The following is a 27509-nucleotide window of genomic DNA, read 5'->3' on the forward strand; positions in this document are numbered from 1 at the left end:
GGGAGATGAGATAAAGGCTATTCATATTTATTGGTTTCATTTCAAATTTTTTCTTCTGCGTGATCGCTTTCTTCTTCTAAAATATTCCTTGACATCTTGTCTTACAAGTGGCTGGAAATATATAGTTTATGCATTCATAGTTTAATTCATTGCTTACGTCAATTTGAAATGTCTGTTAATGATGTCTTATTTTTATCATATCTTTAGTTTGAAACAAATACTCTAATTACTCGTCTTTCGGGCATTTTTGCCTTCACTATTAATTCTAAAGTACTTATCCGTTAAAGAAGGACGTAAAAAATTGTATCCATATTGCGTACCTATATTGTGTACCTGTACCAGTTTTTTTAGGTAACTAATACCACAGAACTTATTACTTATCAACACAATATCAGTAATGCTCATAAAATAATTAATTGAGCAACACTGGTGTCAAAAATAGTATGGGGCTTTTTTACCGCCTTCTTTAGTGGATTAAGTTACAATTTTAGTTTTTCATGTTCTAATAATTAATGCTTTCAAACATGAAGTCTTTTTTCACTTACCAAGCGAGAAATGTTTAATAATACATCATTCATTCATCAAATACAAAATTTTAAAATAATTACAATGTTTCTGAGAAGAAGAAATTACATATACAATTCATTTATGCGTTCTAAGAAATTCCTTCGTCAGATAAATAAAATTACTCAAGTGTCCTGCTGCTCGTCTCAACAAAATTTTCATAATTTTGTAAGTGTGGTTTTATTTAAAAATTGTTTGAATTCTAAACTATTATCGAAATGCTCACAACATTTGCAAAATAAAATTAATTTTATTAAGTAATTAAGCTGCACAAGTTTTTTTTCCAATAAAAATTCAGCTGTAGTTTGATTACAAAACATCTTTACTAGTGTCAAGAATGAAATATGAAACTTAAATTTTTTTTTTCAATAAAATTTTAGGTTTTTTTTTTTTTTTTTTTTTNTTTTTTTTTTTTTTTTTTTTTTTTTTTTTTTTTTTTTTTTTTTTTTTTTTTTTTTTTTTTGGCAAAACATTGTTACAAATGAAACCAATATGAATACATTTTTACTAGTATTACATTTTTGCAAGTAATGTATTGAAATACATTTTTACTTGTAGTGCATTTTTACTAGTAGTATTTTCTGGATACTTTTTTAATTAACACGTTCACGACGGGAAAACTGAAAATACTGGAACGGAAAAAGAGAAAATACTGCTATAAGAACTATTTCAATATTAGATAATATTCGGGAGTGGTTAATCTATTCTCAACAATAACAATTCACTGTAAGGAAATTTATCAAGTCGAAGAAGCAATTCAATATAAAAATTGCATCCGTTAAAAACAATTGGTAGTTATGAATTTTTATTATTTCCGGAAAAAAACTAAAAAATGAAATTTATTGTTACCAGTTTTTACTCCGGTGCGCTGCCAAGATGAGACAATATAGCATGACCCACCGGTGGGTCACCCTGGCGTGAACGTGTTAAAGTTCAGCGCTATTTCATAACAAAACATCAAAGAAAATAAATAGGTCTAAGCAATTACACTAGATAATATTTTTAATAAAAAATCAAACAAAAATCAAGTTTAAATCAATTTTTACAAATGAAATTAATAAGAATAATCGGCTTAATCCTAGTATAAGATACACTTTGGATTTTGCAATTTTTGGGCCCGCGGTTAAGTTTGAAATTTGTAGTTGCAGGTATGGCGAGATTCGGTGAATTATTGCTTTTTAGCCTTTTTGCATTTTGAAATTCGTGGTATAATTTTGCCTTTTGAGCTTGAGATTTCAAATTTGTAACTTTAAAGATGAATTTATAAGTTTTTTTTCAGGTATGTTTATGCATTTGTTATTTTAAATTTACGATTTTCTATGTTTTTGCCTCAGCCAATTCTTGACAACAATCGTAAAAACGTCATTTCGTCAATGGCAGCAGTTCGGCAACAAACGTTATTGCGTCATTTTTCAAAGTCACCAAAGTGTTACGTACACAAGGATTTTACCGAATAATCGATTGTACTAGATACTTTTTTTAATTAAAAAACTATATTTTATTGCAAAACATCTTCCTTTACAAAAGAAAAAGAGTAAAGACTAAACATTATCTCATATCTCAACATATTAACACATTAAACATCATTATACAAATTCTACAATTGCAATTTTTATTCTAGATTCATTCTTACGTAACAAAAAACAAAATACCCATTATTTAAGTTTTACTTTTACTTGAATGATAATGATATACAATGCTTGTTAAAATGCGAATCTTGATGGTACAAGTATAGTTCCTTACAGTATTGAAAAAGTTAAAATCAATTTAGTTATTTTTTAATTACATTTTTTTCACTATGAAAAAACAAATATGAATTTAACATGCAGCAGTGACGAAATCAAAATGCTTTTTACAAACGCAAAATCATTTTCGAAATTTTACTATGAAAAAGAAATTTATCGTAAAATTAATACGTCATACTGTGATTGATATGTCATTTATAAATTAAAAAAATTTTCATCTGCAATTTCATAATCAGTATTGAAAAAAATAAAATAAATAATGATTTTAAAATTTCTTAATAAAAATCACATACAATAAAAAAATATGTGTATAAGTTAAAAAGTTTTGAAAAAGCAATAGCTTTTAATAAATGATTTTGCCTCAAACAAAACATAAAACATTCAAAATATTATTAATATTTTTTTACATAAATCCCATACAGTATAATGGAATGAAGTATAAAGCACATACAATAAAAAATACTTATTTCTGATAAATATTAAACGAAAAAATTTAAACAAATTATAGCTTTTATTACATGATTTATATCAGATAAAATATAAAAACATTGAGAATATACTAATATACAGCTTATAGATAATTTAGAATGTCAGTATATTACTTTGCACACAGTAGTTGTACTTTAATGTCTAAAAACGCTTTCACAATTAATAACAGTGGTTTATTAAGGAAAAAGCAGAAAGGAATTATTGCTTAATTATAAAACTACTTATGACAAAAGTACCGTCATGCTTTACGTAACTTGACTTGAATAATTAATGGTAGTTTGGGTAAGTTAAATGTTTAAATGACTATTCCTATTTGTAAGAAAAAAGCATTTTTTCTTAAGGAAAACAACATTTTGATAAATATTATATATGCCATACATCACAATCAAATTTTTATGAAATTTTTTGAAGAAGAAAAAATAAAAATTAATTACTGATTACATTACTGTGCAATTATCAATTTATTTAAATTTACACTTCAATATAATTAATGTCAAGTGTCCCGATATCATCGAAACAATTTTTATTTTATTTAAAATGGTAGCAAAAGACCGCTATAGACAACATTTATCGCCAAGTAGAATTTATTATTGATAGACATTTTTTGACTAGCTAAATTTGTTTTAACTTCCTGAAAGTATTAAGGAGAGTCGGTAGGTGATATATCAATAAAGAACTTTTTCGCTGCACCTTTTCTAAGAAACTGCTTATGATACCGCTTTAAATTTTTTAGAGGTATTTAAGATTATATTAGTTGTATGCCGCGATAATGTTTTAACGTTACATGAATAGTTTAGAAATACTTTTCGAGTTATGAAAGATTTTTTATGATGATTTTTAAAAAATTTAAAGATCTCAGTTCATATTTTTTTTTTTAATTTCTTCTAAAGATACGTATTAAGAGTTATCACAGTGTAAACATGTTTATGTAAATATACCGTTAAAAAATTTGAAGCTTAATGTAGTCTTTCTCTCTATCAAATATAAAATATATAATTTATTAATTATCTTTATAACTTTGCATAGTGTTGCCTGATATAGTGCTACTCACAAACGGAAAGTGAACAAGGAATATAATATATTTCACACATTTAAATATTTTTAAAGTTAAATACCAACACCCAAGAAATTAGCAAACTGTAAACAGGCATACGAAGTAGTTTTTAAAGTTCAGCTTAGTTTCTTATAAGATGAGAAACGGCTGTTTGACATACATCCTGTTTGACATACGTCAAACATATTCAAATCTTCTCCTGAAAGCAGGAGTGTTTGATTAAGCTTTGAAGCTTTTGATCAATCTTCATATTGGAAATAATCATTTTTGGCTCGTTCGATAAAATAACTTCCAGAACTTCTTCTACTCCTTCAGGTTTTAAAGATGAGAACTCATTTATGTAAGAACACAATCTATCCAGAAATTTCTTTTTGTTACCGCTCTGTATAGCGTTGCGTACATTAGAATAAAGGTCGAATGAATCCAAACTTTCCGAATGCTTCATAGAACTTATTTCATTTAAAACTTTATCCAGCTTCTCAGTTATTTCCAAAGCCTGAACTCTTGCTTCGAACGGCAAGTCTCCGTATTTCCAGTTAGAAACATACTTCACATTTGTGAATTTGCGAACGAGCAAATCCAACAACAGCAGAGCACCACTAACATCAACATGATCAGAAGTCTTGAAATCTTTCCTTTCCATATCTTCATTCAGTTTGAAGGCATTAGTTAAAACCTTAGATTCATTTTCCGTGTTATATTCTGGTGGAGAATCTCGAATAAATTTGCGAAATTCTTCATCCTTAAATTCAAGTTTCGCTCCTTGTGTGTATTTATCAAAATGATTGTATGTATCAAAACCATCAGGATTCGCCTCAAAGTATTTGCTAGAATTTTCATAGAATTGAATTGGATACCATCTTTCTCTATCGCAGCGACCTTCATCTACCAAATAATCAAACATAAACTTCTGTTCATCTGCTAATTCGCATGCTGTTACATCAACCTCTTTGATACTAGTGTCATTCGGCAATTTTTGAAACTCTGTTCTCTCCCATGATACTATGTCCCGAACAATGTCTTCTTTTTTGTTAATGATTGCAATAGCAAGAGGTGTATAACCTTCAGCGGTCTTCTTATAAGTTTTAGCTCCCGCTGCAGCCAGATGGTCAACTGATCTATCAACACCACTCTGAGCTGCTAAATGCAATGGTGTCTGCTGTTGTGCATCTGGCTCATCCACCGAAATCCTTCCCTTAGTTTGCGTCCAACCCACCAAACCATCTACTAGCCTTTCATGCTTAAAGTAGACAGCGAAATGAAGAGGTGTCCATTTTTTGTCAGTGGCGGGAGAATTTAGATTATCCATACCAAAAGCAACGAATCCGCCAACTATATCTTCATATCCATACATTGCTGCATAGTGAATCGGAGCCATGCCGTTTTTATCTTTCGCGTACAAATCGATCCCATTTCTAGCCATCAAGTGGCGCGAATTTTCCCCTGAATTCAAAGAGACAGCTATATGCAAAGCCGTTAGTCCTAAAGAATCTTTAACGTTCACATCTACCTTATTATTTTTGATTAATAGATGCGCAATGTTCGTGCTCAATGAATTATCTGAAACAGCGACATGCAAAGGTGTTTTTCCAGATCTTTCTACCTCGTTAGGTTTGATTTTGTTACTCGACAACAAATGTTCTACGCTTTTTTCGGACTGGAAACGAACTGCCAAATGCAAGGGTGTTACATTATCCTCGTTCGTTTTGGCATTGACGTCCGCGCCCTGGTTTACGAGCTCCTTCACGAAATCTGATCTGTTGTTTTCAATAGCTATGTGCAAAGGAGTGTAACCTTTCGAATCTTTCTGGTTAATGACTTTACGATCGACTTCTAAAATTCGTTTCAGCATATTCACCCTTCCTGTTGCAGCTGCTGCATGAATCACACCTCTTTCGCTTGCAAAAACAGCAGAAACGCTCGCACCAAGACTTAAAAGTTTATTCATATTCTGCATTATACTGTTATCGTTGTAGGATTTCTTAAACGCTAAATCATATAAATCTCTGTCAATGTCTCTGAACTTATTTTTAGAGCCAGATATAATACGAATCATTTCTGGCTTGTTGCCAGTAAACATTCTAAAAACGAGCCTGTTTTTGTCATTAGAATTTTTAATTACTATTTCTGGATTAGCAATATCTAACACATCCTCATGTGTCCATTTGCTTATTCTGGAATATTTGCCATCTTTCTCGTACTGTGTTGCGTAGCTAACTTTTGTTCCTCTCTTCCAATCTAAAAAGTCTGTTTTGCTCAATTTATTTCCCGAATACGTATCAAAAAGAACATCAATTTCTTTCGGTGGCACGTCTTCGATTATTTGCGAACTCATCTTCTCAATATTTTGCTTTACAACTTTCAAGTTATTTGTTTTACTTACAATATCGCTGTACAAATCTTTCTTAGCTTCTTTAATGTTGTGTTTTTGCTGAACTTCCTCCAAAATTTGTATAACTTTATTAAGTAAACCAACGTTTGAGTCTATTAAAGACCGCTTAAACGTTGTAAAATAAAATATAAGGCGTTTCAGATATTCGTTAAACTTTGAAAGATCTTTTTCTTGATAATAATATTCCGAAACATAAGTATACTGATCTAAGAGAGAGAATACTATATTCGTGTATGTAAGAGTGCCGAAATTGAGAGCAGTTAGAGCGTTGTAAGCATTTTGATGGTTAATGTCGTTTGGAATAGCGTGTCTGTTACTGATAATTGAAAATAGAGCTTCGTACAATTTGCCCTCAGATTTAATGTAGTTAAATAAAAGATTATCATTAATCTCTTGCTCAATAAAATTGACATATTCGTCTTTTGGTGCGTTTCTCCGATTATTTTCACTAATTAAAAATGAATTATAAGCTAATTTAATGTCCGAAACTAATTTATTCACGTCTTGACGCTCGATGGAGTCTAGAATGCGTTCGAAGCCTCGGTCCATCGCAACCCTCATCTTTTCAATTTCATTTAAAGTTTTACTGACAGTATCATAAACATTTTTTAGTATTTCAGTTTGCTGATCTAACTTCCGGATTATCACGTTTAAAGTTTTGTTTAGCCTGAGTTCTAATTCTTTAAATGGTACGTCACCGCAATCTCTTTCAATGGACGCGGAACCTAGAACTCCTTTGCCTACTGCCGATCCAAACATGACTCCTGACAACACCAATCCCAACCCGGGCATCGCTACAATGCCCGCTACCCCTGCCGCAACACCGAAAAATCCCGTTATAGCATCGGACCAATTCATGCCTTCTTCTAATTTCTTGCATTCACGGGCTAGCCTCTCCAGATCAGTTTCTCTTCTAAAACGCGCCAACATATTTAAGTCACGGCCAGTGACCATTTTTCCAATATTAGACTTTTTCTCAAATCTTTTCAACATGTTCATGGCAATAGATTTTTCTGCGGTTAATTTTTTTTAACAAGTACAGTGCTGCGACGAAATTCTTATTTTCTATCGGAAGCCGCAATTTCAAGAAAAATGTATACTTACTTTCTTTACCAAATCTAAAAAGGAGTATAAAGATCCTCCTAAAAGGTTCAGTTTTACCCGTTATAATATCCATTATATATATACTTCCCTCAACAGACACTGACAGTTGAAATTTCGCTTCTTCTTTGATAAGTTTCTTAAAACAGCTGTTTAATAAGAAAAATATTTTATGAATGTTAGATTTTATTTAAACAGAAATGACTGACAATCGACATTTTCGCAGCTGTTCGTACGACGCTTCAATTCAATTTCTGACAAAATATCAAATCTGTTGCCTCAACATGGAAAAACATGCATGATAGGATTCATATGAAAACATTTAAGAACATCTGCACAGTGAAGCAGAATATTTATCATTATTCTTGAATATTATTGATAAAAAAAGAACAATGAATTATGTTACGCACTCAAACAGGAATTCCTTTTTGACATCCAGTTAATTTATATCCTCTTGAAGCCACACCTCAAATATATTGAACAGTTTGTATAATTTTATCACTTAAAAAATATTTATGATTTTTTTTTGTATACTTTTATAAAGTGATTGTCTATGCAAAAGTATAATTGATTTTACTCAAAATCTGAGAAGCCTATGCTTAGAGCTCGCTAAATGTAAAAATAGTTTTTTTTTTCTTTTTTTTATTGTTAAGTAGGGATCATTTTCCTCAAAAATTATCTGTTATTAACAAAAGTTGAATGAAATATGAGCTCAAATTTACTATTATATCATTATTTATTTAAATTGTGTGTAATTTAAGAGCATTTTGTTAGTAAACAATTGGTAATTTGGATTAAAGTTTCGTTCATGGGCCCTTGCCAGTTGTGTGCCTACAGATCAAAATACTCTGGTTAAAATTTTCAATTATAAAGAAAAACATTTTTTTTTAAAATCAGGAAATTTGATTCAAGAAAACTTTTGGGCAAATAAAATATCAAATAATGGCAAATAAAATATCTTATTATTTTAATTCAGCCAATTCTGTTTCATGACCAAAACGTGAAGAAACATGAAACATAAAATGAAATTGTCCTAAGACACATTTAAGAAAATGCTAAATATTAAAATTTATTATTTTTTTATGCAAAAGTTAAAAATAATAATAAAATTAATTAATTTTTTAATTAACATTTTTATTGCAATTATGGTTACTTCTTTTTAATCTACATATTTCTAAGTAAAAGTCGCATTTTCAGTTATTATTTAAATCTCAGATTTGAAGAAAATAACAAAAGGGATTTTATATCATTCACTCGTATACTATCGATAGTTGGGTACACTTCAAGAAGAAGACAACCTACATCCACGCATGTGACCCATGACGTTAGCACCAGCTATTCTTTATCAGCAATATGGAGTATTAAAGTTGAGCTAAGTTTCTCTCCATAACTTAAAATATTAATTAACGTTAATTTAATTAAATTTAGAACCGTATAGTACTTCGAATTAGTTGAAATATAATTCATTTTGGTCTTCTTCTTTTACGTGACTTAAATTTATCATTTGTTTACGTGTTTTATTGTAACCGTGATATGTTTTGTGTACCTGGCAACTTCGATGCATAATAAGTTTATTTATGTTCTACGTGGCTTCATGCCTTTATGTAAATATATAGTGGTAGAATTAAAATCTTTGTGAAAGAATCTTTGTAAAAGAATAGTGAATGTGTCACATAAGAGAATTGATACTTGACGGGCTTGGCTTACTCAAAATAGAATGAAAATAACAGTTGCTAACGTAAATAAATGCCAAGTTTCAAGAGCTAATCAGGATCGAGATACGCCTATCTGTCACTTGCAGGTATCCCATTAGAAAAAGTTTCCTGTTTGGTATTAGCTGACCTATGAAAAAAAAATTTTAAAAATTGTCGGCCCTCAACCCTAAAAGAAACGAACCATTTAATTTATTCACTCAGTTTCGGATTGAGTGTAAAAACTGAAGATAAAGTTGATATGAGAAAAATGGGATTTTTAAATATGAAAAAAAATTTCACAATTTCGAATCAAAACAAGATAACGATTTTCCGTACGAAGACATCAAAACTAATTAAACAGTGGGAAACTCTTTAGTCGATGATATAACTCATATTTCACTTTTTATCCCGCGCTCGACGGACAATTCACATTTCTCAACAGAAAATATGTCTCATCTTTTTCCGTAACCCGGTTCACTATACTTCTTCACATAAACCAGGCCTGAATTCCAAAAAAATTCCAAAAATGTCGTCTTCTTTTTTTTGTATAATCTGTCGCGAAGGTTATAAGCAGAGATGCCAACTTGCTCCGGACAGCGAATAAATATTTTCAACTGGTAGTTTATTAATTGTGATTCTTGGTTTAATAAATTAAATTTAGTAGATTTTTATCAACCACTATTTCTAAATAATTCGTAGGCCTATATAATTAACCACTTATTAGTACTTATGTTGTTTTATTAGTACTTATGTTGTTCTGTACCTCTTAGAAAGCAAGCAAAAATAGTCAAATATATGCAAAATTTACTTATGAGTTATTTACCGTTTTTTTTGGTTATTTAGGCGTGTCCGGAGCAGTTGGCATCTCTGGTTATAAGTGACGCGAAAAATTAAAGAAAAAGATGATAAAACTATATAAATTTCATTTGCAAAGTACTAAGAATGTATTTCGTAGACACATTCTACTTGGAACGACATAATAATTATCAATTGGTTACTTGCAAATCGGGAAAAAAATGAGTGATTAGACCCAACCATGACCATGATGAGATTTAAATCCCATGCTTGGGCCTACTCACGTAGTTGTATCAATAGTATATAAGTAATAACATTCCATAGATGACGGTCCGCTCGGCTTAATCAATATTCATTCATCATTTGAAGAAGATGATATTAATTAAGAAAAAAACTCAACAAATTGTTTTAGCTATGAAAAAAGCACAGAAAAGCATAGTTGAAATCATGGGGAAAACCTCTGGCGTAAGATTTATTTAGGCGCAGTGAAATAAAATTCAGAAAACAATCAACACATTGCATGCAGACACTACCTCCTACTTCAGGTAGCCTCCACATCTTTTTTCTATAAGTAGTCTACGCAGACTATTTAAAAAGTGAATCAGTTGTGCGCGTGAATCCAAATTCCTTTTTAAAAGTGATGGAGAGAAATTTATCATATATAATTGAGAATTGAATCTGTAGCGGTTGACAAGTAAATAAGACAAACCAATCATATTCAAAAATTAAAAAAAGAAAATTGACATATATTTTCTACCACGATCTTATTTTTACTAGATTTTCTATTAAATGCTTCTTTCGTAAACTTGTTTAGCTTCAGAGTGGTCTGATCGGACTACCTACAAAAAACCGTGTGGAGGCTTTCAGTTATAGGAGGCACTGATGCAGGCAACTTTTCCAAAAAAATTTATTACAGCTGTTATAGATTAAAATTCAAGAAAGTGGTAGTGGCGGGCTCACCTAGACCGATGGACGGGCGCCATGGTGCCCGCTGCTCTAGACTCTTTAGCATGTCTTAAGATACCGATACCAGTAACAATTTACAAAACTGAAATTACCCTCCCTCTTTGCAGAGAGAGAAAATTCCACGATTTAATTCGTTCTCACTAGCTGAGATCATTACACTACTCTCAATCGTGCCCTTCGCACTCAAACAGAATTAATAAGTAAATTTTTCAATGAGTTCTAGTAATTTACATATAACTTGAAAAGGCTAATCTATATGGTAATGGTGAATAATTTATAAACATGTAAGAATTTATTGTGGATAAAGACTGCTATATATATTACGCAAAATTTAAATTTGAGTCCTGATGATGAGATAACTAGCCTACTTTTAAGAAACTATTATCCATTACGTTTTATGAATGACTATGCAAGGATAATCACAGTCTTCTGCCGATTGATGATTGGACTCACTATGTTTTCTAGAACTTCAATAAAGTAAGGATATTTCTGAGAATCCTTTTCGCTGGAAGTGCCTAAATAATGGAAGAGCTCTTAAGTTGTTCCGGATTTTCGAGAGATTTTAACAATTTTAACCTTGTGGGCTTTATAAATATTTTTTAAAACAAAATTTTATTCATGTTGTCCGCCGTTTAACTGAGGGTCAGATGCAAGCGTTTCTTATTGCGGAGTAAAGTACGGAATAAAAAGTAAGCGTTACTGTCTGAACTTACTTTAACCAATGTTTTTTTTCTTTAACCAATGTTTTTTTTCTTTAACCAAGGTCTTACTGTTAACCAATATTAGATGGTTCATTTTTAAGGAAATAATATGCATAAATATTCCTCTTCACTTTCAAATATAGCATAGAACAGCTGTAATTGTTCTCCATCTTCCACTATTTGTGGCTGGTTCCATCCCTGCCTTGATATTGCTTTTGTTTCATCGCAAAGTTGAAATATATATATATACAGAGATGCCAATTGCTCCGGACACGCCAAAATAATTAAAAAAGCGGTAAACAACTGCAAACTAAAATTTGCAAATATTTGACTAATTTTGCTTGCTTTTTAAAAGGTTTAGTACAACATAACTACTTTAAAATGGTGAATTATCTAAACCAACTAATTATTTAGAAATAGTAATGGATAAAAATCTACTAAATTGAATTTATTAAACCAAGAATCACAATTAATAAACTACCACTATAAAATATTTATTTGCTGTCCGGAGCAAGTTGGTATAGATATATACAGGGTAATTCATAATTCCCTCCGGGATTTCGAAGCGTTATAGTAAAAAAAAAGAAGACGAATATGAAAAAAGGAAACATATGAAATTATTCCAAAACTATTCAAGTTTTGCTTACATACATTACAGGTGTTCTAATTCTTTTTTGCCATATTCGTCTTCGTTTTTTTACTAAATTGAATTATTATTCGCAACTTATTCGTTGTCAGTTTGAAGCCTCTTCAGATCCTGTTGTATACGTATTGTATATTAGTTTTATTTTAATCGTCTGTTGTTCTTTCCTATGCTTGTGTACACTGGGGAGCAACTTGGTGATGAAGAAGCAGCAGCTGTAGGTGAGGCGGGCCTACTGGCCTACTCTGCAGTCGTGGGTCCTTCTTTTTGACTAGTAAAATGCAATTCAGAATTTCGTCATAATTGAGATGCCTATAGTTCCACCCCACTTCCTTGTCTTACCCCACTGTACCCTATTTAGCTTCACTGTACCTTACTGACTTATTTTCCATTAATATTTTACATAGCAACATTTACGCTCGATTAGAAATGATTTTATGCGTAGAAGTAAAACTGTAATTTGAATAATAATTAAAGACAATTTTTTTTAATATAAACAACACCGAATGATTATTAAGTTTGCAAATTGTATGTTCAAATCATTCCTTTCTAATCTATAGATGACATTGTCAATTAGAATAGAATTTATAAAAAGCATGAATCGTCAAAACAAAAATTTTCTAAGGGTTTTTTTTAAAAAAAGAAAGAAAAAGGGAAAGAAAATCTAACGAGAAAATTGAGAGAATTGGTCGTTATGCAACAATAATTAATTAAGCCATAACATATACATTTCTAATAATTATGACGCTTTATATATTTTTAATTTTTAAACATTCTAATCCTTGTAAACTTTTGAAGTTGCTTAAAATCATTGTTGTTACCTACGAGACTTGCCAACACCAGCCAGCCTGCTGTGGGAAATCAAGCGAATTTTTAAGGCAGAGGGTGCGTTCCTGTTTTTCGGTGGCATCATCTATAGTCAGACCAAGAATGCGAATTCAGTCGCACTCACGTCACAACTCATTTTACAGGGAGGGCCCATTCATACTCCATTCATTCCTTCGCAGGTAGTAATTTTGACCTGAACAAGAGAACGATCAATCTCCAATTCAGTACCTCAAGAGGTATTTTATTTTATATTTAATAACCATCTCTAAACAGTCGACAAAATTTTTAAGGTTTACGACTATTAATGTTCAACGCCGTAGCGTTGTAATTTTGAACCCAATCCAGAAGACAAGGGAATTCCTGGATCAAGCATTGGGAGAAATTGCCTTAGTGGAGGACTTTTTGATGGAACTGACCCGCATTTGCTTTACAGGGAGAAGAAATCCACGAAGACCTCCCCCGGTTAGCCTGACTGCAAGGGGACTCAAAGCCATGATTCGTCTACCACTGAGAATATTTTACGTCAGCACTGTGGTCNGGTCCTTCTTCTTGACTAGTAAAATGTAATTCAGAATTTCGTCACAATTGAGATACCTATAGTTCCATCCCACTCGGTTTTGCCCCTCTGTACCCTATTTAGCTTCACTGTACCTTACTGATTTATTTTTCATTAATATTTTACATAGCAACATTTACGCTCGATTAGAAGTAAAACTGTCGATTAGAAGTAAACTGCTCGTAGAAGTAAAACTGTAATTGGAATAATAATTAAAGACAATTTTTTTTAATATAAACAACACCGAATAATTATTAATTTTTGCAAAATGTATGTTCAAATCATTCCTTTCTAATCGATAGTTGACATTGTCAGTTAGAATAGAATTTATAAAAGGCATAAATCGCCAAAACAAAAATTTTCTACAGGTTTTTTTTAAAAAAAAGAAAGAAAAAGGGAAGGAAAATCTAACGAGGAAATTGAGATTGTTGGCCGTTATGCAACAATACTTATTTAAGCCATAACATATACATTTCTAATGATTATGACGTTTTATATTTTTTTTTTAATTTTTCAACATTCTAATCCTTGTAAACTTTTGAAGTTGCTTAAAATCATTGTTGTTACCTATGAGACTTGCCAGCACCAGCCAGCCTGCTGTGGGAAATCACAGCAGGGGGGCAGAGGGTGCGCTTCCTGTTTTTCGGTGGCATCATCTATAGTCAGACCAAGAATGAGAATTCAGTCGCACTCACGTCACAACTCATTTTACAGGGCGGACCCATTCATTCCTTCGCAGGTAGTAATTTTGACCTGAACAAGAGAAAGATCAATCTCCAATTCAGTACCTCAAGAAGTATTTCATTTTATATTTAATAACCGTCTCTAAACAGTCGACACAATTTTTAAGGTTTACGACTATTAATGTTCAACGCCGTAGCGTTGTAATTTTGAATCCAATCCAGAAGACGAGGGAATTCCTGGATCAAGCATTGGGAGAAATTGCCTTAGTGGAGGACTTTTTGATGGAACTGACCCGCATTTGCGTTACAGGGAGAGGAAATCCACGAAGACCTCCCCCGGTTAGCCTGACGGCAAGGGGACTCAAAGCCATGATCCGTCTACCACTATTTTACGTCAGCACTGTGGTCGGTGCAAGCCGGATACGGAATTCGTATCCACTAGCCATCACTGGAATTAGAACCCGGTTCACCTCTTTGGAAGGCGAGCACTCTATCCCCTGAGCCATCACGGCTTCCCAAGAGGTATTTTCTTTTATTTTATAACCGTCGATAAGCAGCAGACCCAATTTTGGATTTACGACTTTTAACGTTCAACTCCGTAGCCTTGTAATTTTGAACCAATCCAGAAGACAAGGAAACTCCTGGATCAGTACCCCAGAGGTATGGTTTGCTATTGGACCATGGAGGACTTTGAGACTGGTCAGATTTAACTTGTATCAATCACCATTTACTACCCTGGGGATCTTAGGCCGGAAGGGATCGAACCCACAACCTCTTGAACATGGGGCCAGTGCCCTACCAACCAGGCTATCCGAACCCCAAGGGTTATTGAATTGTTGTAAAAACTTGGAGGACTTTGTGACCCTGACAGATTTCACGTTCACCAGTTACCATTTAATACACTGGGATTCTTCAGCGTCTGGATTCGAATTCATATTCTCAAGAACTCAACTCTCTACCAACCCGGCTCTCCCGGTCCTTGAGAAACGTTTTTACTAGTGGAAATAAAACTGTGATTGGAATAATAATAAAAATGATTATTTTTTTAATATTATCAGCACATAAAACAATACCAAATGATTATTTAGCTTCCAAAATGTATGTTTAAATTATTGCATATATAAGTCGTCAATTTCATTTAAAAAATTGAGATTGTAAAATCAAGTATGAATTCTCAAAACTTATATTTTTAATAGATTTAAACAAAATGAAAAAAAAAAATTTTTTTTTAACGAAATTGAGGAAACACGGAATTTGAGAGAGGAACCTTATTGCAACAATGACTAATGAAGTGAAAACATTTATAATTCAAATAATTATATTTTATATTTTCTTGATTTTTCAACATTTTAGTGTTCGTAAACTTTTGAAGTTGTTTAAAATAAAATATAGTGCACTAAAATAAATCTTTTATAATAAAATTATGGCTGAATTTTAAAAAAAATTTCAAGCATTCGATTCTCCATTTTTTTAAAGATTTTTGCTTATAAGTTCTATGTTGGCTAAAAAAATTAATTTCTTTTTTTCATCAGGTTCAAAATAAAATAAAAGGTGGTAATGTAGTATTGCTATTTCTATGAACAAAAGAACCATAACAGAAAAAAAGTAAAAAAATTTAATGTCTTTTAAAATCTATTGATTCTTAAGTTTACTTCATTTTTCGAAAACAATATTGCAATTTAAGAAAAATATCGATTTTTCTGAAGGAAAAAAAAAACGGTAAATTCAGAAGTATGCATTTGACATATCACGCGCGTCCCACGGAATGCTAGAAAAAAACCAGTCATTCCCGATACCGTTATTTGTTGTAACTGATTATGAAAAATGTTGCTTTTATATATGTAAGTGTTAAATCCATGTATAAAAAAAAGAAATATGATACTTTATCATTCTTGAGGTCAACATTTGATAAAACTTCGTTTTTTCCATTGTTATTTTTAGCTTACATATACAGACTTTATCAGGTATTATTTCTTTTGTTGCTAACTGGCATGAAAAAAAAATGAACGAAGGAAAACAAGCAGTTGACATTTTTTAGTGAGATTTAAGTACATTTGTATCAGAAAAGAAAATATTTTTCTTGTAATTTTGTGTTTCTAATGTCAAATATATTCAAAACTGTGTAAATAAACGCTTATAAAGTAGGACTTTAGCGCTTTTGTGTCAGAGGGGAAATTATTATTACTTTTCTTATAATTTTGGGTTTCTAACGTCAAATATATTCTAAAATGTGTAGATAAACGCTTATAAAGTAGGACTTTAGTACATTTGTGTCAGAAGGGAAAATATTATTATTTTTCTTATAATTTTGGTTTTCTAATGTCAAATATATTCAAAACTGCGTAAATAAACGCTTATAAAGTAGGACTTTAGTGCATTTGTGTCAGAAGGGAAATTATTATTACTTTTCTTATAATTTTGGGTTTCTAATGTCAAATATATTCTAAAATGTGTAGATAAACGCTTATAACGTAGGACTTTAGTGCATTTGTGTCAGAGGGGAAATTATTATTACTTTTCTTATAATTTTGGGTTTCTAATGTCAAATATATTCTAAAATGTGTAGATAAACGCTTATAACGTAGGACTTTAGTGCATTTGTGTCAGAAGGGAAAATATTATTATTTTCTTATAATTTTGGTTTTCTAATGTCAAATATATTCTAAAATGTGTAGATAAACGCTTATAACGTAGGACTTTAGTGCATTTGTGTCAGAAGGGAAAATATTATTATTTTTCTTATAATTTTGGGTTTCTAATGTCAAATATATTCAAAACTGGGTAGATAAACGCTTATAAAGTAGGACTTCAGTGAATTTGTGTCAGAGGGGAAAATATCATTACTTCTCTTATAATTTTAGGTTTCTAATGTCAAATATATTCTAAAATGTGTAGATAAACGCTTATCAAGTAGGACATTAGTGGATTTCAATCGTAGGGAAAGATAGTATTATTTTTCTTATAATTTTGTTTATCTAATGTAAAATATGTTTAAAAAATGTGTAACTAAATGTTTATAAAGTAGTAAGCACATAAGTGTTTTTGTTTTGGTAGAAAAATATATTTTTCTCAAATTTCTGAGTTTCTATTGTCAAATTTATACAAAAATACTTAAATAAATGTTTATAAAGTAATAAGGACTTTAGTGCATTTGTATCGGAGTGAAAAATATTGAATATGAAAGAATAATGTTTTGCTTATAAATATTAAGTGATTTTTAAAAAAACTAATTAACGTATAAATGTCCTTTTCAGACATAAACGGGATTCCACTTCCTGCATCTTAATGTATGGTGATTTTTGATGACTCAATTTTCTTATTTATTAAATATTCATTTCGTATTATAAAATATTTTTAGTTTAATTGGATTGATTGAAATATGTTCCATTTAATCTAGTTTTTCAACTTCAAACTTTAAGGCTGAAACTTTTTTCAACCGCTTTCAGAAGAGCAATTAAACCTATGAAAAATACATCAAACTGAAATTTTAAAATTTACTACCTGAGTTTAATCGAATGCAATAGAACACATTTCAAATCATAAAATTTAAAAAAAATAAATCGAAAATACAAATTAGTGTCTTAAGAAGAAAATTGCGTTCTTATAGTTAATTCTTCATAGATTAATATAGTAACTACCATCTATTTCCTGTCTGGAAAACTTAAAAGTAAAGAACTTAAAGAAAACGAATAGCTAAAACTTATTAGATAAACAAAAATTAATAGTCAAAACGATAATTATTAAAATTAATTAATTATTAAAATTAATTCATTAATAAGATTAATTAATAAAATTTATTACTTAATAAAATCAACAAATAAATAAAATTAATTAAAACAAATCAATAAGAATTATCTAATTAATAAAATTAATTAAAACAAAGATTAATAGTTGAATTTCGAGAGCCATCAGTTTTAAAAAGAATATTTCATTTACGGAGAATGAAATTCAAGGAGGAAAGAGCAAACATATTTTTTAAAATATGAAATTCAATGATTTCAATTATTAATTTCAAAATTAATCTAGTTAATCAGTTAAGCGCTAGCTTTAACTTTAGTAATATGTTCTATTAGTTACATAAAAGAAATATGCAATGAAGTAATATTTTTACAGTATTATCTTCGAGTTTTGATGGTATTACTTTTTGAACTAACCTAAGTACATGTTTTTTTCTAGGAAAAATCACACTACCCGGTTTTACCCATCACCTCCTATATCAAGAAGCCTCCACACAGTCTTTTATAAGTAGTCCGCGCAGACTGTTTAAAAAGTGAACCAGTTGTGCGCATGAACCCAAAAAGTAATTGAGAGAAATTTATCTTATATATTTGAGAATTGAATCTGTAGTGGTTGACAAGTAAATAAGGCAAACCAATAATATTCATAAATAAAACAAATTTTTAGTCATATATTTGCTACCACTTTCTTATTTTAATTAGATTTTGTATTAAGTGACTCGTTCGGTAAGTGGATATCCTTCACAGTGGTCTGATCGGACTACCTATAAAAAAACCGTGTGGAGGCTTTCAGTTATAGGAGGCGTTGTTTTACCCCATTAGTGGAGCAAAACCAGGTACACATGTTAACTCTACGGGGAAATTAAGAAACGCTAGATTTTTAGTGGTAAAAGTAGCAGACATTTATATTTTATATAATTTTAGAAAATTACGCCTATGATGTAGTCAAGACCGTTCTCAAGGGTGAGAAAGGAAAAGAGAGGGACAATTGTGCTGGAACTCGAGATGGCTGAGGGCCCAACAAAAATTCTTTACAAAAAATACTGTATTTATGACTGTTTCTTCACAAAAAAAATGGCTGAGAATTTCTTTATATCAGTTTAAAAAAGGTCCATTTTGCATAAAGGGTCTTAAAACATTTACAAAATAGAAAAAATAAGATTTTTTTGTGCTTTGAGGTGGTGGCCCGCGATAAATTTTGTCCTGCGACCGGTATAACCTTTGTTCCACTTTGGATATAGTTATCCTCAGCGACAGCTTTCGTGGAATCAGCATATACATACATCATGGGGGGAGGAAGCACAGGACCAGATAATAGCAAGTTTTACCAAAGCAGAAGTTATCGAAACGTAACAAAACAGTGTTGCTTATTTTCAGTGCAGTAACTAATTGTTTTCAGTGCAATAACTGCTAATTTTGAGTGCAGTAACTGCTTGTTTTCAGTGCAGTAATTGCTTATATTCATATTCCAGCCTCGCTATATCCTTGTTAAGAACTTCAATTTGCTAGCGTAGATCTTTTATCATTTCTATCAATAAGGTAAATTGGCCGAATGGCTTCTGTATCTAAAAAGGGTGACTTAGCAGGCTTCCAAATTAGCATCAACAGTTGTATTCACTCTATTTGTTTCACTAACAGCTAGCTAGGCACTACTAGAAGTCAAGAGGTATTTTTGTTAGTATAATAAATATTTATAAACATAATAAATATTTTTTCCATTTATAAAATGAACTTTATCATCACGGTATTTAAGTGATTCAAAATTGCCTATTGCACACAGCTTGAAACCTCTGGTTCACACCATAAATAAAATGGAGTCTATAAAGCAGATTATGAGGGAAAACTTATATACTATAGGAAGTTTGTGACAATTTTCTTTGTTTAACAGCAATTATATACAAGTAAGGCAAAAAATATATTTGCAAAATTTACAACTATAAGGCTGTAAAAAATGAAATAAATATTTTTACACAATTGAAATATTTAAATACACACTTATTTTACAAATACCGTCATAAATATTTACAAAACCAAAAGTATAAACAACTGTAGAGTCCAAATCACACTTTTCTCACTTCTGGACAAACAAGAACTGCTCGTAAAAGGACAGAGGTTATGTTAGAACTGCGTGTGGATTGTCTTTTTGGAGTTCTTCCAGTGTTTTTCCCTGGTATCCGAATTTGATCATCTTTGTAAAATGGTCTTCCATAGAAAGAAACTTTTTTGAATATACTTCCAGAAATTTAGATATTGGTCCTTGCTTACCACCCAACTCTTCTGGCAGTATTTCTTGAGGCACGTATTTGTAAAGACTTTTTAAGTTCGAACCATGCAAATGTAGCTGAAAAAGAATCGAAAAATAAATCCAACATCAGAGCATAAATAATTGAAATGTTAATAGAAATATAATAAGTTTTCCTGCACTAGTCATAATGTAAGTTTTCGTACAAATAGGCGTCAAAATAATACGAATACTGTAGAGTCCCGATTATCCAAGCTCCGATTATATCCCAGCTTTAACCCAGCTATCAAATATTTCAAGGATTTTTTTTTGTTCTAGATATCCCACAAAAACAAATTGATAATTTGTAAGCTACAAATCGTTTGTGGTCGCCCCCTTTTACATGGTGGACGCTAGAGGACGAGGTCTTGAACGGAGGGGGGACCACTCGTCTGGTCAGTAGAAGGGGAGATAAGGAATGATAGATTTATGAGGAATTAGAACGTAGAACGCCTTGTCTTAACAATTTGTTCTTGTGGAATATAACTTTCAATTTGTTATTGTGGGATATCTATTTCTTTGAGGGACGAAAAAGCTGGTAGTTCCAAGCTTGCGTTCTCCAAGGTCCATTTTATTTTTCACTAGCCGCCTAAGGCGGCCAGCTGTCCGCCACGCTGAAGGTTTTCACAAATAAAGTTTTTTAAAACATAGCAGGAAATCTGAAGATTAGTGGACAATTAAAGTGTTCCTGTCCAGCAATTTTGTCTTCATATCCAGTTCTGCTGCAGATGTGTTATAGCTCTTGAGGATGTTTGAAATTATATAGCTACAACGCTTAAGAAAAAAAAACTAAAATGCTAAATACATGAAAAGAACACGAAAACGAATAAATTTTTTATGGTATCAATTTCTATTTCTATATAATTTTTTATGGTATCAAATTCTATTTCTATATCTGTTACGTCAAGCACTCAGGTATTATAATTTGATCTAGTTGTGCTTGTATAATTTTGATCTAGTTGCGCTTTCTACGTCATTTTGTTAACATCGTTTGGTTTGTTATTTAACATCGTTTGGTTTGTTATTTCTAAGTTAACTTTCAAAAAATTGGCTGGCATCAGCATTTTTATTCTTTAAGTTGTTTATTTTTTCTTTTGGAATTCGTTCCTTTTTAGCGAAATGTTTTTCAACCTAATCGAATTCTTTGCCGACTGTTCTCTGTATATATAAAGAAAATAAAGTAAATATTTTTAAAGTGTTGTGAAAAGAATTTTTAGTTGTACAAAGTACTACAATATCGCTATAAAAATTATCGTCTTCGCTTAAGAAAAAAAAAAAAGAGCGTGGAAAGAAGAAGAAAAACTTATTATAACAATTATGAACAGCGACAAATATATCAAAGCGAAGCGTTCTATTTACGTATCGAATATGTTGCCACATTTTTAATACAAAAGTTAAACTTTTCTCCACTTTAATAAATGTAAACTAATGCGAACTTTACAATTAAATTATTAATTCCTTCGTATATTATTGGTTTAAGTTGTCGAAAATTAATATTTCAATTGTGAGGTTCGCATTAGCATACATTTATAAGAGTGGGGAAAAGTATATGCATTTTTTAATAATTTATTGAATATGGCTCTTTGAAGACGAAAAAGCAGACGAAAAGCATAGACTTACAAAATGACTGATAACTAAATAACTAATCAAAATTTTTGAAAAAGAAAAAAAATACTTCTTCATTATGTGAAAACACAATTATGGGCCGAGTTTCGTGCCCGGGCGAGGCTTCTGGGGCGATATATTGTGATTACAGACACACACACACACAGCCGCGTTTATTATTATGTATAGATTAGCCTTTCTGGTAACATTTTCTTCCTTTTGTTCGTGAATGGTTATTTACCAATGACCCTGATTTTTTTAACCCGTTTTGTCCCAACTTTATATATTGAAATGATACAAGATGTGGTTTTATGGAAAAGGTGGTAAAATATGTAATCGAAATTAATTGGTTTTTCTACTGTTAGGGCATTCAAAACGTCTTTGATAGATCAAAAAGTACATGCTCCTTTTAATTCTAGATCTAGTCAGAAATAACTAAATCATTGTGGTATCTGAGAATCTTTTAATTCACCCAGATTAATGAAAATTCTGAAAAAAGTTTCCCACCACTATGAATGTCTTCGAAAAAAGGAACTGTCCTAAATATATGACGCTGGGCGTTAACCGGTTAAGGCGCTGCACGACTGGGGGAGCAACACTAACACTTCAATTTTTTGTCAATTATGAAATTCTTGTTTTCGGTCTGGTGGATATGTGAAACGATTCAAAGTTTTTTTATTGTGAAGTTTTCTTTTCTTAACTTTGTCTCGTGCTTAATACGATAAATTTGCTGGAGATGTTTGGCTGATGAATTGCTGTGTAATGTCACCATATTAAAATAAAATAAATTTGCTATAAACAACAAATTTGTGATGTTTTTCTCAAATTCCACATCCTTCATTAAGTGTTTTACGAACTGTCACCTCTGTTACAAGATGAAAAATTAAGGGTATCAATCCTAGGGTGAGTAGATCAGTTTTATAATTTCTTCAGAGTTCTCTGTTTACTTCGTCCATTTAAATTTATGACCCAATGAACTCGGCCAATTTGGAAAGAAATTTGGAAGAAAAGAATTGGCGGCACGAACTTTATTGAGCAAATTTTATCTTCTCGCCCTTTATTATGTTACAATTCAAGGACTGTTGCAAATTTGAACCATAATTTGGTTCAAATCTAAGATATTTCTTTACAGTTGTGAACCTATTCATTCAAAAGTATATGCCATAATATACTCACTCTGCTTGAAAGTTTCGCTGAAAGAAATGTTCGAGCTATGGCGAGTATGATATTGAAAAAATATGGCTGATTTACTATGTGATAACCTTTGATTCGACATGGAATAACATCCTGAAATTGAAAAAGTAAATATTATTTTAGTATAACTATCAGGCAAGCATTTATGAAAATGTTGAGATAAACAAGTTTATCACTTCATATTGTATTTAATTTCGAAATTTAACAGTAGGTTTACGGGACGCGGTATTTTGATACATTTCGAATTTGATAAGGAAAATTACAAAACCCGTCTGCATTTTTATTTTATCTCTTGTAATGACTTTTATCCATTGATCGTGGTAAATATATATTTAAGTCTATTTTCTTCAAAAGCGCTCAAATATTGAAATTCTCTTTATGGTATACCCATCTCTACCAATTTGACGCAATCGTAATTTAGACAAAATTTTGAGTAAACATGCAAACATCACATCAATAATAAATAGGAATGTACCGACAATACTTTGATCAGTTATCCGATATCGTTATCTCCAATGAAACAAGCGATAAACAACTGTTGCCGATAAGCAATAACAGAAAGAACAAAAGCATAATGCCAATTGATGTCAGAGTGTCAGATTTAGATGGTTTCAGTTGCTTAGTTCGAGTATTCAAAAATAAAATACTAGAATATTTCATAAATCTCATTTTTTTTTCTTATAGCATATAATTACATTGCTTTCTAAGATGCCAACTGCTCCGGACACGCCAAAATAATTTTTAAAAAAACGGTAAATAACTTCTAAGAAAATTTTATTTACATTAAGTGGTGAATTATATAAGCCTACGAATTGTTTAGAAATAGTTGTGGATGAAAAATCTACTAAATTGAATTTATTAAACCAAGAATCACAATTGATAAACTACCACTTTAAAATATATATTTGCTGTCCGGAGCAAGTTGGCATCTCTGTAAGTGCTGTTATGCGTATTCGTTCTAGCGTCAAATTGACGCGTGTTCGTAGATATAGGTATATAAGAAACGTCCGTAAACATAATGTTAAGTAATACAAGGAAGTCACCTACTCCGCTTCTCCACTTAATTTCTTCTAATACTTGATTGTGGATTAAGTATCAGAAGAAACTTTCCTTCATGGAGGACTTTTCGATGGCCCTAACCCGCATTTGCGTTACACGGAGAGGAAAACTTTGAACATTTAAAACAATTCTCCCTTTAAAACAAAAAACTTTTTTGACAAATTTAAAAAAAAGTCAGATCCCGCCTAGTTTTTCTTTTTATTATTATATTCATATATTTGCTTAAAATATGTATATATCATAGTGACCAAATCCTTGTTCTATAAAATAGGAAAGTAAACATTTACGTATTTATTAGGCTTTAACATTATTTGTTTTAAAAATTTTTTAAAGTCTATTCTTACTCAAGTCTATTTTTTAAAAGGAACTCAAATAAAATGAAAAGAGATAAAACTATTTTCATTTTAAATTTTAGTTGCTTCGTTTTATTATTAACAATAAATTAAATAATTTCTTCTACTGCTACACGCCTAAACCAACCTTTTGACATGAGGCAAAAACAACTTAAAATATCAAAAATATTTACATCCAAATCAGCTTATATGTTACAATCAGTAACATATAAGCTAATTATGTTACAAACAGTAAACATAAAATGTATCCCGGAAATGTTGTAACAGACTTCTAAGGGAAGGCCTGGGTAGGGGTCAAAGAACTGGCCTTGCATCAGAAAGGTTCTTAGTTCGAATCCCGGAAGAGCATGGATGTTCTTTCCTTCTATGTACTATCTGTGTTTACTGTGGGAGCAACGTTGATTCACCTAGTATGGTGCCCCTAAAAGAGTGGCCAACAAATCTTCCCTTCAGATGCCTGTATAAGGTCATTCCCCAGGTGGTCATTTTATTTTATTACCGTCATAGAACAGACAACCCAATTTTTAGGGTTTACGACTGCTAATCTTCAACTCCGCAGCTTTGTAATTTTGAACCCAATCCAGAAGACAAGGAAACTCCTGGATCAAGTATTGGGAGAAATTTGCCTTAGCGGAGAACTTTTTTGATGGAGCTAACCTGCATTTGCGTTACATGGAGAGGAAGACGCAGAGAACCACCGACGGTTAGCCTAGCGGCAAATGAACTCTATCCCATGATCAGTCTACCATTGAGGATATTTCACGTCACCACTGTGGTCGGTGCGAGCTGGATGCGGATTCGTATTGACTAGCCGTAACTGGGATTCGAACCCAGTTCACCTCATTGGAAGGTGAACGCTCTATCTTCGGAGCCATAGCGGCTCCTAGGTGGGTATTGGAGGGCATGTGCCCTACTTATACGGGAAGTAGGGCACATCATAGAGGTAAAGAATTGCTCAGCAACCTATAGACAGAAGTGTTATTTTAAGCCGCTTAAGTCCCTTACCAATTATGAACCGGTACTTTAACACGTTGAATGCCAGGCAAATTTTACCAGGCTTGCCGGCCAAACAGAAAATAACAGCAAACTAAATCTGTAAATTGGACAGCTTTTGCTAGTTTTTTAACAGGTTTAGCACGACATAACTGAGAAACGTGGTGAATTATATAAGCCAACGAATTGCTTAGAAATAGTGGTGGATGAAAATCAACTAAATTGAATTTATTAAACCAAGAATCACAATTAATAAACTATCACTTGAAAACATTTATACGCTGTCCGGAGCAAGTTGGCATCACTGTGTATATAAATAAAACTTTTTTTGTGTGTTCTGTATTGCATTAATTTCTTCAAACGCTACGAACAAACTCAGTGCTGGTCACCGGGGACCCCCATGGCATTCAACGTGTTAATGTATCCAAAATATCTTAATTTTATGTTTTCTTATAGTTAGTGTCGAAAAGTACATTCGCATATGTTCATAAAGAGCTGCTCTATAGTAATTTAATGATTTCCCGAGCCTACGACAGAATTCCCGAGCCTATTTAGATGCAATTTTCCACATAAAATATTATAAAACATAAAATTAGCATTAAATTAAGATATTTTAGATACCATTTCAATGGCACATGGACAATACTTTCATAATAGGGAAGCGCCTCTAGTGGCGTACGATGACATTTCCGGTCATGGGTTTCTGTGCAGTTCTTAATCTTTCTGAAGTGCCATATCTCCCTAGAAGTTTGTCACAACCCTTATGGGACATGCTATATATGAATGAAAATGAAAATGATCGTTTTAATTTTAATAAGAAAATTATACTATGTTCACAACAATGATTCGTAATTTTTTTGGCAAATTTATAAAAATTGTTTAAGATCATTCCCCCTCTCCTAAATTTTTTCTCGGAGGTGAATATCGTAGAATCGTAATCGAATATCGGTGAATCGTAAATTTCAGAAATAACTCGTAATAATAAAAAGTATCGTCTTTTCGTACTTACTTGAATACATTGAATTACTCTGTATAAGAAAGTGGGGGAAGCGAATTGCTTCACGGTTTGAATTGTGACCCCCTCAAAGTCAAGAATGACGGCATATCCAGCCACTTGTATGGATTCCATGTTTATTCCGATTTCTGCCATGACAAGTATGCATGCCATCATTTCATCGGTAGTAATTTTTGATAAATCTATTTCACCTGTTAAAAAGAAACATTCTTTAAAACCAAAATTTAAATACTATTGTTATAACTTTTGTAACTTATTTTTAAATGTCAGTAACCATGCAAATTCCTGCTATTGCAATCTGATAAAAAAAAATTAAGTTATAATTCTAACTGATAGCTGCGTCGATGTTTAAAGGGTTGTCGACTTATTTGCTTTCTTCAACAAAACATATTATAGAGCAGTGTTTTCATTACAGAAAAAAAATGGGAGAGAATTTCTCACCCTTTCTCAAAAACGGGGTGAGATTTCAAAAAGTTAAGTGAGATTTCTAAAAATTAAAAAAACCCGAATAGACTTTCAAAAAAAATATTTCTTTAATTATAATAAATTTTTAACATCTTCTGATTTCTAAACTATTGAACATTGAATATTTTTGCTGCAAATGTTCTGTATCTGCTTTTTCATTAGCTATTCTCATTAGGTTTGCTCAAATGCTTACCAATCGATCTGTTACAATATTTTGTTTTAATTCGGCTTGGGGGCTAAATAACCTTGCAACAGATGCTGAACTATTCGGAATCACTAATTAAATTTGTAGCATTGTGCGCACACTTTCCTATCCTCTACATCTGCCAGCATAGGTTCTTCACTTATTTCTGTTATGGAATAGTGAAGTTCGTTGAAGTTATTTCCATGTTCATACTCTTTGTCAGGTCTTCCAGATTAGTTTTCACAGACTTAAACTTTTACAAATTGCTCTAAATTGTCGATGAGGGAGTTTGGTAATTCATTATACAGCGAAAACTAGAGATAACTTTAAACAACTTATTATAAAGAACTCACTTTTTTTCTCAACACTTGTCGTAGCAGTTTTCATGTCTTTTTCAAAATGGCGGAAGACT

The 27509-nt window shown here is 31.5% G+C and overlaps 2 protein-coding genes and 1 long non-coding RNA gene across 9 annotated transcripts in view; 1 reads left to right on the forward strand and 2 right to left on the reverse strand.

Moving 5' to 3' along the window:
- Positions 1 to 794: 794 nt before the first annotated feature.
- On the reverse strand, positions 795 to 7408 carry LOC107453133 (alpha-latrocrustotoxin-Lt1a-like). The gene has a single exon (XM_016069831.3). It carries the CDS (start codon positions 7241 to 7243, stop codon positions 4040 to 4042), a length of 3204 nt encoding a protein of 1067 aa, XP_015925317.2. The 5' UTR covers positions 7244 to 7408; the 3' UTR covers positions 795 to 4039.
- Positions 7409 to 7618: 210 nt separating this feature from the next.
- The window catches only part of LOC139426493 (uncharacterized), a 93478-nt gene continuing 73587 nt past the window's right edge, over positions 7619 to 27509 (forward strand). The window contains exon 1 of the long non-coding RNA XR_011637774.1: positions 7619 to 7828. This is a non-coding gene — a long non-coding RNA (uncharacterized lncRNA). The remainder of the gene's footprint in view (positions 7829 to 27509) is intronic.
- LOC107453131 (alpha-tocopherol transfer protein-like) overlaps positions 19851 to 27509 on the reverse strand; it is a 67041-nt gene continuing 59382 nt past the window's right edge. For all 7 annotated transcript variants that reach the window (XM_016069825.3, XM_071185610.1, XM_016069827.3 and 4 more), the window contains 3 exons: positions 26443 to 26639; positions 23011 to 23121; positions 19851 to 20289 (listed from right to left, as the gene is read on the reverse strand). In XM_016069825.3, coding sequence (XP_015925311.1) covers positions 20062 to 20289; positions 23011 to 23121; positions 26443 to 26639 — 536 coding nt within the window. In that variant the 3' untranslated portion in view covers positions 19851 to 20061. The remainder of the gene's footprint in view (positions 20290 to 23010; positions 23122 to 26442; positions 26640 to 27509) is intronic.

This window comes from Parasteatoda tepidariorum, chromosome 9 (assembly GCF_043381705.1).
Source record: "Parasteatoda tepidariorum isolate YZ-2023 chromosome 9, CAS_Ptep_4.0, whole genome shotgun sequence".
NCBI classification, from domain to species: Eukaryota; Metazoa; Arthropoda; class Arachnida; order Araneae; family Theridiidae; genus Parasteatoda; species Parasteatoda tepidariorum.

What these genes read in the sequence shown, in the direction of transcription:
- LOC107453133 (XM_016069831.3), bottom strand. Translation starts at nt 7,243, where the DNA reads ATGAACATGTTGAAAAGATTTGAGAAAAAGTCTAATATTGGAAAAATG.